The 15,785-nt window shown below is 40.9% G+C and overlaps 1 protein-coding gene across 4 annotated transcripts in view; it reads left to right on the top strand.

The window, feature by feature from the left end:
• The window catches only part of LOC144596234 (serine/threonine-protein phosphatase 2A 55 kDa regulatory subunit B gamma isoform), a 199,203-nt gene that overhangs the window by 89,280 nt on the left and 94,138 nt on the right, over positions 1-15,785 (top strand). The window contains exon 1 of one of the 4 annotated variants that reach the window (XM_078404470.1): positions 12,840-12,934. The exons of the other annotated variants lie outside the window; for them this stretch is intronic. Within the exon in view, the coding sequence (XP_078260596.1) occupies positions 12,928-12,934 (7 nt within the window). The 5' untranslated portion in view covers positions 12,840-12,927. Of the gene's footprint in view, positions 1-12,839; positions 12,935-15,785 lie in introns of those variants that run through there. 4 annotated transcript variants of the gene reach the window in all.

The following is a 15,785-nucleotide window of genomic DNA, read 5'->3' as shown; positions in this document are numbered from 1 at the left end:
TTTTTTATTTTGGTGAAATATCGCAGTAGCCCCCACAAATCAATGTTAAATGCGTTCTTCTCAAGCGTGCAATAAAAAAAAATCATTGGATCCATGTTGTAAATCCCTGAAAATAGCCCAAGACATTGATTTTGATGCTTGTAAATTCAACATCTGCATTATAGAAAAGATCCAGTGATAATGAAAGTAACGAAGTAATTGCAAATTTGTCTAATTTTGTATTGCACTTGTGGTGTAACGCTGTCAGATAAGATGTGTAAAAGCAAAACACAAACATTTTGTCAACAAAAGATGAATGTAATTTGGAATACGCCTTGTAAAAGAAAAACACACATTCATGTAAGCTTTTTCAGACTATGAACATTCTGGGAGGTAATTTGGAGAACTGCAATAAAAGGTGTGGATTTTCTGTCGCACTACACTGCATCCATGTCCTTTCAGTAGCATTGTCATGGGTGTCAACTTATAGTGGTCATTGTGCTTTAAGGATGTGAAGTTAATGAAGAATCATTTAAAATGGCGAAGTAGCTGAAAAAACCCAATTAACTTAATGTTTAAGTATCAGCTTCACATTAGTTGTGGAGACTCGTGTTTAGGACTAGTTTATAGATACATCGTGGAAACAGGCTCTTTGGCCCACCGAGTCTGCACCGACCAGCGATCCTCGCACATTAACACTATCCTACGCACACTAGGACCAATTTTACATTTATACTAAGCCAATTAACCTTCAAACCTGTACGTCTTTAGAATGTGGGAGGAAACCTACACGGTCACAGGGAGAACCGGAGTCAGAATCGAACCTGGGTCCCTGTAAGGCAGCAACTTTACCGCTGCACCACGATGCCAACCTAAATGTCTCTCTGTTGTCCACCAAGAAGTCTGAGTATCTGAAACTTTCATGAATGGTGAAATTCACCATTATCTTTGTTGATTGAGGAAAAGGGCATTGAAGGATCAAGACCTCAGACCTGTCACAAAACTCTGTCTATTCGATAGCAGTGATCTCTGTCCTTGTAGGTCAAGGGTCAAGAGTGTTTTATTGTCATGTGTCCCAGATAGAACAATGTAATTCTTGCTGCAGCACAACAGAATATGGAAACATCGTACAATGTAAACAACATGATAAATGAGAGAGAAAGAAAAGTGCAGTGTGTATATATGCATGCACACACACACACATGCACACTCTTATATATAATATATATGTGTGTGTGTGTATATACACACACACACACACACACACACACACACACACACACACACACACACACACACACACACACACACACACACACACACACACACACACACACACACACACACACACACACACACTCCAAAGACAAACAATAATAGTATAATAATAATAATAGTCTGTTGTAGTTCAGAGCTTATTTGAGGTTGTAGTGTTTAATAGCCTGATGGCTGTAGGTAAGAAGCTGTTCCTGAACCTGGACGTTGGTTTTCAGGTTCCTGTACCTTCTTCCCAATGGCAGGGGTGAAATGAGTGTGTGGCCAGGATGGTGTGGGTCTCTGATGATGCTGGCTGTCGTTTTGAGGCAGTGACTCTGATAAATCCCTTCGCTGGTGGGGAGGTCAGAGCTGGTGATGGACTGGGCAGCGTTCACAACTTTTTGCAGTCTTTTCCGCTCCTGGGCGTTCAAGTTGCCGAACCAGGGATGTAACCAGTCAATATGCTCTTTCCTGTACACCTGTAGAAGTTCAAGAGAATCCTCTCTGACATACCAAATCTCTAATCTTCTCAGGAATAGAGGCGTTGATGTGCTTTATTTATAATTGCATCATAGAATTTGAATTATTTGACACTCCACCATCGTCCCGTTGATATAAACAGGATGGGGGTTCTCATCCTTCCTCTTCCAAAGTCCACAATCAGTTGATTGGTTTTACTGATATTGGGAGCCAGGTTGTTGTGCTGGCACCATTTGGTCAATTGGTAGTTGCAACTGAAACTTTGATTACTTGCAGCAAGGATCAAAAAGCACTGAAATTGCCACCACCAATTTCAATACAAAATCCTCCATATTTACTGGAGTAATAAACAAATGAATTCTAGTCCTTCTCTCAAGCCAGTATCCCCAGCACAAGGGTCCAAATTACTCTGTTCGCTACACTCGGTATGCCATGCTGCTTGCAATCCTGATATTAGGTTCCTGAAACAGATGTTCTCCATCGAGTGGATAGGAAAAAAATCGTTAGGGACGTGCTCAAAGTTTTATAGAAGAAATCACACCGGGTGGCGCCACCAGCAGTGGCTGCGTCGCCAACAGTCTCTGTCCTTCTTTTTGCTATTTTTATTATGTGTTTAAAACATATGTTTTAGTGTTCCTTGGTTTGTTTTATGTGGGGGGTTGGGGGAAACTTTTTTTTCAATCTCTCACCTCGACAGATGCAATATTTTTTTCTGTGTCGTATCTGCGTCCCCACTGCGGCTTAATATTGTGGAGTTGGCAGCCTTTCCTGGAGACCGATGGGTGCTCCCTTTGCCGGGGTTCGAAGCTCCAACTGCGGGGCCTGTGGACTTTAACATGGTGGAGCTTGCGATTCCTTTGCCGGGGATCGAAGCTCCAACCGCGGGGCCTGTGCGCTTTAACATCGTGAAGCCCGCACTCTCTGGTGAGAAGAGGCCGACTTGGGCGCTCCTTGCCATGGAGAGTTTCAACTGCCCCAACGCGGGAGTTTCGATCACCCCAACAGGGGCTTCGATCGTCGGCTGCGGGGGCTTTGATCGCCCCGATTGAGGATGGTTTGACTGCCCTGACCACGGGAGAACAAGAGGAAGAAGATTGAACTTTATTGCCTTCCATCACAGTGAGGAGTGTGGAATCCACTATGGTGGATGTTTATGTTAACTTTTATGTGGTTGTGTGTCTTGTTCCTTTTCACTTAGAATGGCTGTGTGGTCACTCAAATTTTACTGTACCTTAATTGGTACATGTGACAATAAACTGACCTTGAAACCTTAAATATGTAGACATGGGAGATAAACCATATGTCATATAGTCAGGTGGGATTAGTTTAAATTAGCTTTGTGATTCACACAGATATCATGGGCTGAAGAGCCTGTTCTCACACACACGCACAAACGCATACGCACACGTGCACACGTTTCAGAGGTTAATAGGAAACTTGTAACATACTAACACCAGTGTGAAAATTTACTTGGCTCTGTTTGAGGTGTGGCAATGTTGTGCCATTTGTAGATACTGAAATGTCTTTACAAGGCCAGGGTGGTGGGAGTGGAAACTGGAGGGGAGCCTATTCCTTGTTGAGTTTTGTTCAGAAGTGGAAGGGTGGAGGGAGCACCTATTGCCTTCCTCCTGCGAGTTGAACTGTTCAATGGCTTTCTAATGGTTTGGATCACAGCCTGGTTTCTAGTCAAGTACAAATTCTTCTCTTCCTGAAGAATCCCTTTCTATCTCATGAGTGGTGTTTCATCTATGGGATGAAACACCATAACATTTCATTATTGCAATGAGCTTTGTGCTGAAATTGCCAAGATTTCAGGGAAAATTTAAATGGCAGACTCTGCAGATTAATCTTGCTTTGCAAGTTAACCAAATGGAAACGGATAACAAGATATACTATTTCTCAATGTTGCAACTTTTGAGAACAAAAACAATATTGACCGGTCTTCCTGATAAATAATTGAATGACAATTTTGAGTCAGCCAATGTGTTTATCCATGACCTTGTTTTCCAAATTAAAAAAACCCCAGCTAATACAGATGATGTGCACTGCGACTTGGGGTGTTAAATCATTATTAAATGTGACCTGTTTTATTGCTTGTTCATTGAAACCATTGATTTGTGTGCATCAAAAAAATGCATTTGTGAGCTTCAAGGTGTTATTGAACGGGATGTATAGTGGGCTCATGTATAGTTTCGCAACAATCCCTCAGTTGTTGCCAAAGTGAGTGAAAGGCAGATAATGTGCATTGTGGAAAATAAATGTTAAGTATACCTTGTTGGAGTGAAGGCTGTGAAAATATGCTTATTGAGATTGGATGACACATTATCTCCAGGAACCTGGATTTTATTTTAGCCTAGTTCTGCCAGGGTACCACGATAGAGGTGACATCTCTAGAACTTCTCTTCCAAGAGCAAGCAGTGAGGAGAGCTATGAGAAAATAAAAAAAAATTATGTTTCCTTTAAATACTTCACTTATTGATAAGGAGCATTGATAATGGGGAATATATTGCCGTTAAACGGTGGTGAAAGAGAAAGGAGACACAAGGAACAGCAGATGCTGTTTTTATATGATACTGGCATTTGTTGTGTTGGTTTGTATGTCTGTGCAATTGTCTCTGCACTGTCGCACTGTTATCAGTTGTAGCATTTCTAATTTTGTTGTACCTTGTGCACAATGACAATAAAGGCATATTATTATTATTATTGAGCAAAATTCAAAGTGCTGGAGGAATTTGGCAGGACAGGCAGCATCTGTGGAGTGACCCTCCTTCAGATGGAAGAGGGGTCCTGACCAAAAACATCATCGATCAATTCCCACCACAAAGGCTGTTTAACCCACGGAGTCCTTCCAGCACTGTTTTGCTACTGAAAGATGAAGAAACTGCGTGGGTTTTCTCCGAGATCTTCGGTTTCCTCCCACACTCCAAAGACGTACAGGTATGTAGGTTAATTGACTGGATAAATGTAAAAATTGTCCCTAGTGGGTGTAGGATAGTGTTCGTGTACGGGGGTCACTGGGCGGTGCAGACTTGGTGGGCCGAAAAGGCCTGTTTCCGCGCTGTATATGAAATATGAAAATATGAAAATGGACAATTGGAGGCAAATGATCAGGTGAATGGAACTTTTATGTTTAGGCCATCAGGGGATGTAATCTCAGTTCATCATACTGGTGCTGTGAATATTCATTTGGCAAGCTGAAACAGGAAGTACAGAAGATGAGAGGTATCCTGAAGGCTCTTGTCTATTTGTTTGATAAAGTTTTTCCCTTGTGAAACTTTAAATAATGTAAAGTTGTTTGCTAATCTCAGCATTAGGTATGTTTGTTGTCTGCGAAGCTCAGTCAGCCAAACAAAGCAATCAAGTAAATTATTAATTGGTGTGCACAGCCAATTGTTGTAGTTATACAGTACAGAAATGGCGTAATTGAGTCCAACATGTTGACGCTGGCCAACATGCCCATCCATGCTCGCGTTTACCGACTGTATGTTTCACCCAAATCCCTCTAAACTTTTCTGATCCATGCACCTGTAAAAAGTCTCATAAATGTCATGTACCTGCTGCAACCACTTCTTCTGGTAGCTTGTTCCATACACCCACCAACCTCTAAAATAGTTGCTCCATAGGTTCCTATTAAATCTTTCTCTTCTCACCTTAAATCTATGGCCTCCAGTTCATAATTCTCCAAATCGGGGGGGGGTGAAGACTGTGTGTGCATTCACCCTATCTATGACTCATGATTTTATATATGTAATCTCCTGAACTCCAATGAATAAAGTCTTTGCATGTCCAAACTCTCCCTATAGCTCAGGCCCTTGAAGTCTCGCAAAATACTTTAAACCTTTTCTGCACTCTTTCCAGCGTAATGGCATCTTTCATTCAGCAATTCCATTCTCGAACTGCAGCCCCACCAACATCTTGTCAACTGAAACATAGCATCCCATAGTTTGCACTCTATGCCTTTACTGATAGCCAGCGTGCTAAAAGCCGCCTACACTAGCCGTCCGCTTGGACTTATAACCATATTTAAAATTGCAATGAGAATTACTATACTGCCTAGATTGCAACATACTTCTATCTTTTTGATCCCTGATTATCCATTTGATAATATGCTTTCATTTAATGACATAGCTTTTATCTTTTCACTCTTTTGATTTTATTGAGTGTTCTGAATGAGTGATTTCTGCCTGTGAGTGACTGAGAAATCTCTGTTTAAATGCAAATTAAAATGGGGATCCCTTTTAAAATACTTTTTAAAATTCAGAAATGAAAGTGGTCCAATGTACCATAAAGATATATCTTGGATATATCCGAGTTGATTACACTTGCAGGACTATACGACTGTACATGGTTCAGAGAACAGTTGTTTCCCTTGTGGGGTTGTTCTTATTCTGAGGAGTGAAATTTGGTTCATTTCATGTTGTGCCTTTACTCTGACATTGTAATGTTAGCGATTGGGAACAAACTTCAGTGAAGCATGAATGAATGAGGCAATGTCTTTACTGTCGCACATGGGAATATTTTTAACCACTCGTAGATCACAAAGCATCTTGCCTTATGCTTTCTATTACCTCTTCTGCCCACTATCAAAATTACAATTTTTGTTTTGTTACAAATTCTTATGGACCGTTCCTACTGTGCTGGAATTGCTATCTTCAAGCTCATTTCTTTATTTCACTCCCTCCTCTCCATTTTTGTTTCCAAGCACACATCAAATGGTTCTCAGTCTAACCTTCCTTTCCTTCCTCATTCTCTTGCACTGAATGACAATCATCTTTGGGGAATTCAGTTTGTACCTCCTTTCCCCTTGCCCACTTAACTTTCACTCTTGCTCTGACCACATGCTGCCTCTCTGCTTTCATAGCTTTCACAAACCAGGCCACCTTTAGATTTTTTTAAATCCCCATCATCCATATTTCCAACCCTCCTCCAATCATCCTATCATTCTTTCATCCCCAATCCCACAAGTCACCACAGCACTTATAAAGTTCTAGTGTAGTTCAGCAGGTCTGGCAACATCTCTGGAGAACATGGATGGGTGATGTTTAAGTCGTGTTCCTTCTTCAGACTGATTATGGAGTGAGGGGGAGGGGGGAGGGGAGGAAAGGGAGGAGAATGCTGGAATTAGACGTGGGGGCAGGACAAAGCCTTGCAAGTGATAGGTGGATACAGGTGAGGGGGGGCTTTTGATTGATAGATCGTTGGACAAAGGCCAGAAATGAAAAGGCAGCATGGGTGAGGATGGAAGATGTACGGATTGTGAAGCCAGAGGAGGGAGTATAGGAGGAAGGGATGGTGGGGGGAAGGAAGGGGGTGGGTGGTTGGGGGTGGGGGGTTGGGGGTGGGGGGAGGGAGAAGGGAGAAATGGGTGCCAATCCAGGTTGGGCAAAGGTAAGAGAGGAGGGGAGGAGAGAAGGCAGTGAGATTGTAGGTTAGTTACCCAAAATTGGAGAATTCCATGTCCATACCATCAGGTTGAAAGCTATCTGTGGAATACAGGGTGCTGATAAAGGCCAGTGATGAAAAGACAAAGTATGAGATAAGGAGACAAGGATAGAAGATGTGCAAATTGTGATGCCAGAGAAAATAACTCCCGCCCCCTCACTTGTATCAAACTATCGCTTAAGATAGACACAAAATGCTGGAGTAACTCAGTGGGACAGGCAGCATCTCTGGAGAGAAGCAATGGGTGGCGTTTTGGGATGAGACCCTTCTTCAGAACTATCCCAGACTTTGTACTATCCCACCTTTCTTCTGGCTTTCTTCTCTCTTTTCCCCCCTCCACCACAGTTCACAAAATTGTCCTAACCCAAAATGTCACCTCCCCTTGCTCTCCAGAGGTGCTTCCTACCCCACTGAGTTACTCCACCACTTTGACTTTTTTTGCAAACCAGTATCTGTAGTTCAAATTGTACTTTGCTGCTGAAAGAGAAATTTAATCTGTAAATTTCTAATTATACAGTTTCGGACTACTTAAGCTATTCAGTTCCTAAGTTCTTTCTCTTGTTCCTCTTTGGTTGTGTCTCATGACAGCAGCAAACTTGTCTTCCTTGGTTCAGCAAGACGGCACACATCCTGGGGACACCCTGGTGTTAGCAGGTGCAGTTGCAGCTAAGAAATGTGGATGGATGTATCATGAGTCTTTCTCCCTGATTCCATGACATAATCACATGGAGAAAAATAGAGAGCAGCAGAATCCCAACATTTTAATTTGTATTTTTCCGAGTAGAAAACAATTAAAAACATCAAGGATGACACAGTGGCGCAGCTAATAGAGCTTTAGCCTCGGTGTCAGAGAACTGGTTCGATCCTGATCTCGTGCTGTCTCAGTGGAGTTCGCATGTTCTCCCTGTGACCGCATGGTTTCCCCTCTCATCCCAAAAATGTGTGGGTTTGTAAGTTAAATGTCTGCTGTAAATTACTGCTGATATGCAGTGAGTAGATAAGAATGTGGGATAACATAGAGACGTGGGATAACATATCATTGTGGACTAGGTGGGCCGAAGGGCCTGTTTCCATGCTATATGTTTAAATAGTGGCACTGATTGTAATTGTAACTCCATTCATCGCTGTTCTGATTTAAAAAAAAATCTTGTCCCTATTTATTTAGTATGTGACTATCGCATAAAAAAATGTGATGGAGATTTCTTACTATTCAATGCTGTACACTTTTTTACTTTCTCAGTTTTGTTCTGCCGTTATGTTCGCCACAAAGAAAAAGTACACAAATGAATTAATCAACAAACAAAAACTTGAACTGGCAAAGTTTTTGCTGTCTGTTGTGAAGTTCGCAGCGAATAATAAATAAATTCCTTCAGAGTCCTGTTTTCCAGCAATATGATGGATTGGATTCCTCATCTCGTTACAGTGAGGTTGAGGGTCGGGCTCTACACGCAAGATAGAATTCTATCTATCACAGCCACATTGATGAGCTCATCACAAAGTTGCAAAGAAACTGTACCTCTGATAATGGAGAAACATCATTAGTTCGAGTATTGCAACCCACGAGAGTATAGATAGCAACATCTCATTACTGGACTCGTCATTTATTTTTAGGAGCTCCGTGACATTTTCCAAATGAGACGGATAACATTTGTAGATACTGGACGCCTATATCATTTTAATCTGCTACACTGCCTTCTCTGCGCTGAGACAGCTGTCATGATTGTATATGTTCATGCCATGGCCTACTGTAATAAGTCAATTTACTTGGAGCTCCTGGCAAACAGAATGTGTCTTTTTGTCTGTCTGCCTTCAACTAGGGAGAAAAATGTATTGCGAAAGGTTTATTTTCTCAAAATTTCCTCTGGATTTTCCACAATATTTAAAAAAAATTCTAACTGTTTGAGGGTAAATTTTGACCCGAGCAAAAAAAAAAGTGTTCTCTGATGCACAGTCTCTTGCCCAAAGTAGAGGAATCGAGGACCAGGTTTAAGATGAATGGGAAAAGATTTAATAGGAATCTGAGGGGTAACCTTTTCACACAAAGGGTGGTGGGTGTATGGAACAAGCTGCCAGCAGAGGTAGTTGAGGCTGGGACTATCCCAACATTTAAACAATTAAACAGGTATAAGGATAGGAAAGGTTTGGAGGGATATGGGCCAAACGCAGGCAGGTGGAACTCGTGTAGTTGGGACATGTTGGCCAGTGTGGGCAAGTTGGGCCGAAGGGCCTGTTTCCACACTGTATCACGCTATGACTCTAAACATACACAGGACTGGAAATAGTTCATTGGCATTTCTGATACTTGTTAATGTTATGGCTCTTTTAGAGCCATAGGTGAGGTAGATAGTCAAGATCTTCTCCTTGTGGTAGAGGTTTCAGAAACGAGGGCGAAGGTTTAATGTGAGAGGAAGGAATTTAAAAGATAACCTGAGGAGCAAGTTTGTTTTGTACACAGTGGTCGCCAGAGGAGGAGGTGGAATCAAATAAAATAGTGCAGAAAAGAAATTTAATCAGGCAAGGTATAGAAGAATCTGGTTTTAATGTGGACAAATGGGACTAGTACTGAAGGGCCAAAGGTTCGGCATGGACATGGTGGGATGAAGTGCCTGTTTGACTTCAAGCTATATGACTCTAAGCTTGTTACATCTGGTATGAATCTTAAAATAATAAATATGAAGATTGATGTGAAAGAACCAGTTCTCCTGCATTCTCCTCTAACGCATGCTTAAAGGCAAAGCTCCAAAAATGTCTTTATGATGTGAGCAAAAGTGATACAACTTCAGCTGTGATGGCAAGGGTAATACCTAATTTTGACTGAATTTTTTAACCTTTTTGACAATACACAATGTGTGATTTCCATGCAAAATTAAAAGTATTGCCAGCAAGAAAACTGGGTAAGTCACTCAAAGTAGTTAGCTAGTGCTGCATTTTACTCTTTCTTATCAATAACTGGGAATAAATTAGTGGTAAAAGTTCAGAATATGCTTCTGCAAGTGGTAATTATCAAGTCAATTATTACTTTTAAATTTTAAAAAAGACAGACTTTTGCTAGTTTTAGACCATCACACAAACCAACCTCCCTTCTGTTGACTCCATTTATACCTCACACTGCCTCGGCAAGGCCAGCAGCATAATCAAGGATGAGTCACACCCTGGCCATTCCCTCTTCTCCCCTCTCCCGTCAGGCAAAAGGTATAGATGTGTGAAAATACACAACAGCAGATTCGGGGACAGTTTCTTCCCAGCTATTATCAGGCAACTGAATCATCCTACCACAACCAGAGAGCAGTGCTGAACTACTATCTACCTCTTTGATGACCCTTAGACTATCCTTGATTGCACTTTGATGGCTTTACCTTGCACTGAACATTATTCCCTTGTGTATCTAAACACTGTAAATGGATTGATTGTAATCATGTATTGTCTTTCTGCTGACTGGTGTGCATGCAACAAAAACTTTTCACTGTTCCTCGGTACACGTGACAATAAACTAAACTGAATAATGCTGTGAAGAACGCTCTACTATTTTGAATGAGTCTCAATAATGCTCTGGATGAGAACAATGTTCCATGGATGGGGCAAAAGGTGGCTGATGGGGCAAGCAGGTGGGGAGTCTGTGCATTTCTTCTGCTGCATGTGGAGAGCTTCTGTATATTCTTTCACAAAATGCTGGAGTAACTCAGCAGGCCAGGCAGCATCTCAGGAGAGAAAGAATTCTTGGTATGTCCTTGAGGTTATAAATATCATCCTGAATGCACCTCCTTCACTTTGAGGCCTCATGGGCCAGAGATTCCCAGGAGCTGGTAAAGATAGCTCATTTTCTTTCAAGGAAACCCTGCAGAAGCTTGCAGTCGTGTCTGCTTGTGGACTGGGGTCAGGTGTGTGAATGGTGGGACCTGTCGAATGTAGTCAAACTGAATGTAGCTGGAGGCTCGATGCTAGGGAAAGGATGCTGATGGAGATTTGCTTCTCCTTCCTGTGCATTTGTTAGATTGTGTGGAGAGAGAGGCAGTGGCATCTTTTCAGTGCATTGAGATGCTTGTTGCAGGTAATCCAGGTTTCAAGCACGGAAGAGGGAGAACAGGGATTGCTTTTCTCTCATACGCCATGAAATCAGACCACCACAGTCTGAAGAAGGGTCCTGACATAAAAATGTCACTTACCCATGTCCTCCAGGGATGCTGCCTGACCTGATGAGTTACTCCAGCACTCTTTTTTTTTTTTGTACGCCAGCCTCTATCATTTCTTGTTTCTACCCTGAGTTCTTTGCTTATCTAATTAAGTTTTAGTAACATCAATTTAATTTCAAATGAGTGTGGATTGATTACGTAAAGTCTGGACCAAGTTGACACTCCATTCACATACTGAAAGTGGTGATAAGTGCACTGAAGATGACAAGATTGGCACAGTGCCATAGGGGTAGAGTTGCTGCCTTGCAGTGCCAAAGATCAGGGTTCAATCCTCACTATTGTCTGTATAGAGTTTGTACGTTCCCCCTGTGACTGCATGTTTTTTTTTTCTGGTTTCCTCCCACATTCCAAAGAAGGAATGTGCAGGCTTGTAGGTTCATTGGCTTCTGTAAATTGTAAATTGGCCCGTGAGTGTAGGATTGAGTTAGTGTGCGGGGTGATTGCTGGTTGGCACGGGCTTGGTGGGCCAAAGGGCCTGTTTGCACGCAACGTCTCTACAATAAAGTCTAAGGTTTCCACTGAGTTGGCTTTGGGAAGGGTGTACTGGGCTTTGTTTTGGAAAGAGGGAAGGAAAGGCTCAACGTCAATGTATTGCATTCGACCCGAAACGTCACCCATTCCTTCTCTCCTGAGATGCTGCCTGACCTGCTGTCACTCCAGCATTTTGTGAAATAAGCACTCCTTAGCCTTGATAACTATGCTTCAAATGCAAAAGATAATGTTTGTTAGTCTCTCTATTGGATGTCTTGAGATCACAACACAATGTGTCCTAAGCATTTTAACATGGCCGTCTAAATCTTGATTGCTCAGATTGATGAGCACAAATTGCTTGCTCCTGTTCAGACCCCACGGAATTAATTTATCTACAGCTTAGAACTTGAATGTGAACAGCATTGTCGCAATGAATATCAAAGGCACATGGAAAACATTAGAGATGTAAAGCTGGCTTAAAAAATGTTATTAAAAGGGCAAGAAATGAAACTTAACCTGGCTTGTAGTCTTACTGCTTGCTCTTCTACCATATGAGTGCAAATTTAGAATGTTACTGCTAATAGTTTATCTTGCAGCATTTTCCATCATGCTGTAAGTATTTCAAATGATTTAAGACGTTACAGATCATAGAAACAACTTGGTTGTTAATTATGACTACACGTTATAAATAGATCATGGTGATGGGAATGGGAACAGTATAATATTTTCGGTGCCTTCGACCAGCTTGAGTGGTTACCATGGTGACATGAACTGCTTCGTTGTTGCTGAAAACGAGATTCTGCTCTGATGTATTCAAGTGGGTTGAAGCTGCTATGCAAAGTTGCTATTTTGAAATACTGCAGGATGTTGCCAATAATAACTCAAGACATCGAAACATTTTTTCACCACTAGATTTATCAGTGTTTCAGGCACAGGCAAAATGGAAAAGGCAGTAGGCTATTCGACCCTTTTGATCCTTGATCTACTGTTCATTTGATCATGGTTTATCCTGTCTCGATGCTGTATTCTAATCCTCTGCCCATACTTCCTGATTGGTTTTTCTCCAAGTGTAATGAAATAAAGGACTTCAATCCTTAACTACAAAACTATGAATTGTAAGTAATCCAACTTTAACATTACCTGCTCACCCTGACTGCTTGCATGTTATTAATGATAATACTTACACACTACCCTTGAATAACAAAATAATTAAAAGCTTCAATGAAGGTGCAAATTTGTTTATGGGGCAAATTGATAAAATATAAATTTTCAAGCTAATTTTGCTGATTCGCATATAATCATTATACTTTAGTGATGAGGGAGGCACTCCAATTTTACTCCACATCTGATGGTCAATGGTGCAATAATAATCAGTTATTTAAAACAAAATTATTCCTCAGAACTTTGGCATCACAGCAGCAGCACACTCTGATTCATATTCTAAAATGAGATCTAATTTGTCAGAAGCCACTAAATGCTTGATTTGAGAAGCTGTTGCAGCACTTTGTGTCTTTCCTTGTATCTCCATAATTTCTAAAATGTTGCTTGGATGTGGCATCAGCTATTCACTTCATGATGCCTCAACCATCACAATGAAGCAGTCATCTCTTGTACATTGTGCTGTAGATCGTGTGCCCTATTGTCAAAGCTGCTCACAGCCATGTTTCATAAGTAAGCAAGTTGATTATCTAATTATAGGTGATTACAAACATTCTAGTTTGTTCATGTTCAACATTTTTTAAACCTCATCTCAATTGATTCCTTCACTTCAATAATGGCAGGAAAGTGTTTCAAAACTGTGTATATTTTAATAGGTAAAAGATGTGTAAATAGTCACCTACAAATCGCTTCCCTTGAGTTTAAAGGAGAAAAATCATCCCGAAAGGTGTCTTCATTTTTTCTTAGATAATTGCATACGAAGTAGGATTATATAAAGAAACACAATATTTGTGAAGAGAACAGGTCGATCTTTATTCCGCCAGGTTAAGCCAAAAATCTCCAGTACACATTTGAATTTGAACCAAGCATTGTGACTGTTTATTTAAATGTTTCACTTTCACATAAAATCCCAACTTCTACACTGGGTGCCCCTACGAATGAAAGCTAGCAGAGCAAAACCACCTCCATCACCATGTCCATTTGAGACACCATTTTCAGGGAATCATGTGCAGGTACTAGTCTTCTGGGTCCCATTTTATTCTACAGCATTCCCCAGATCCCTTTCGGTCACTGAAAGCCCTACCTGTTTTATAACTTCCTAAAATGCAACATGCCGCACTTGAATTAAATTTAATTTGCCATTCCTTGGCTTATTTATGCAACTAATCAAAATTCAGCTGCAATAATTGAAAACCGTTTATTGTCTACGATACCATCTACTTTGGTGTCACTGGCAATGCAAAATATTTACCCAAGTTACTTCAGATAGCATGTTGGAAATGATCTAAGTTTCTGTGCTATTATTTTCCTGCTTTAGCCGAGGGAAAATTCTCTTCATAAGTCATAAGAGCAGAATTAGGCCATTCAGCCCATTGAGTTCAATCATGGCTGGTCTATCTTTTCCTCTGAACTCCATTCTCCTGCCTTCTCCCCATGACCCTTGGCACCCTTACTCATCAAGAACCTGTCAGTCTCTGCTTTAAAATATATCCAACTACTTGGCCTCAACAGCCATCTATGACAAGGAATTTAACAGATTCACCATCCTTTGATGAAATAAATTCCTCCTCTCCTTTCCGAAGGTACATTCTTATTCTGAGGCTGCATCCTCTGGTCCAAGGCTCTGCCATTCGTGGGAACATCCTCTTCACATCCACTCTATCCAGATCTTTCACTATTCTGTACGTTTTAATGAGGTCCTCCCTCATCCTTCTAAGCTTCAGTGAGTATAGACCCAGAGTCATCAAACGCTCATCACACATCATATGACGTTTTCTGATGATAGAATGTTATCAGTCTTTCGCTCGTTCTCTGTCATATATGTCACAAGATTTTTGCTCTGTCTGACCGCTATCTCTTCTGAGCTCTGATTTGTCATCTTCATAGTTTGATGTTTGTGAAGGTAATCTCTGCTAATCTCACAACCTTTTGGGACTTTTCCAATTCTGGTCTCTCTTTCCTGTTCTGTTGAGAGCTGTGCCTTCATCTGCCTGAATCCTAAACTCTAGTATTCCTTAATTGGCCAATGTACATTGCCTCCAGTGTATGTAAGTGTCAAGAGCCCAAGGGGACTTGGTGAACACTTTGTGAAAATATTGCTGGGCAAGAGATTGGTGCTGGGATCTGGCATGGACCCATTGGGTTGATTTGCTGATTTTCCTTGGCCCTCGCCTCTTGATGGCCTTGAAACTTATCCATTTGATGAATCTGTTGGTCAGGTTGGTCAACCTGCATAATCTTGTCCAAATTCAAGTGACTTGTTGATCATTGTTTGCAGCAAGTGTAAAAACTGATGAAATCTGTTTTATATAAGATAGATCATTAGGCTATATGAGTGAGAATTAACACACCGAATTTGTTATGAATAGCTCATGTGTGTATCAATGTGGAAATGTAATTAAATCATTTGTAAAATGTCATTAGCTCTCAGTTTTTGTAGTGTAGTAGATGAGTTTAAGAGGTCGCTGTAGTAATACACAGATGTCGCGAGTAACCAAGTATTTTACTCTAGTAAATAAATATACAAGCACGCAGTAGGAAAGGGGGTTGGGGAGGGATATGGGTTAAATGCTGATTCCTGAAGTGCTTAAATTCTCTTATAAATTTTGTTGTAAATGGCATTGTCTCTGTATGTAACAGTATTGGTTTTTAACCACCATCTCCTTGGTGCTTTTCAGCAAATTTAATGCTCACTGCCCATTTTTTTTGGATTGATTTATGGACTGTAGTTCTTCCTTCCATGATAATTATTGTTCCTTGCTTTTGTACATTCCGAGGTATTCGCCACTAATTTTTTTTTTTGATTAA

Source organism: Rhinoraja longicauda, chromosome 1, assembly GCF_053455715.1.
Source record: "Rhinoraja longicauda isolate Sanriku21f chromosome 1, sRhiLon1.1, whole genome shotgun sequence".
Lineage (NCBI taxonomy): Eukaryota > Metazoa > Chordata > Chondrichthyes > Rajiformes > Arhynchobatidae > Rhinoraja > Rhinoraja longicauda.
This window is presented reverse-complemented; position numbering and strand designations above follow the sequence as displayed.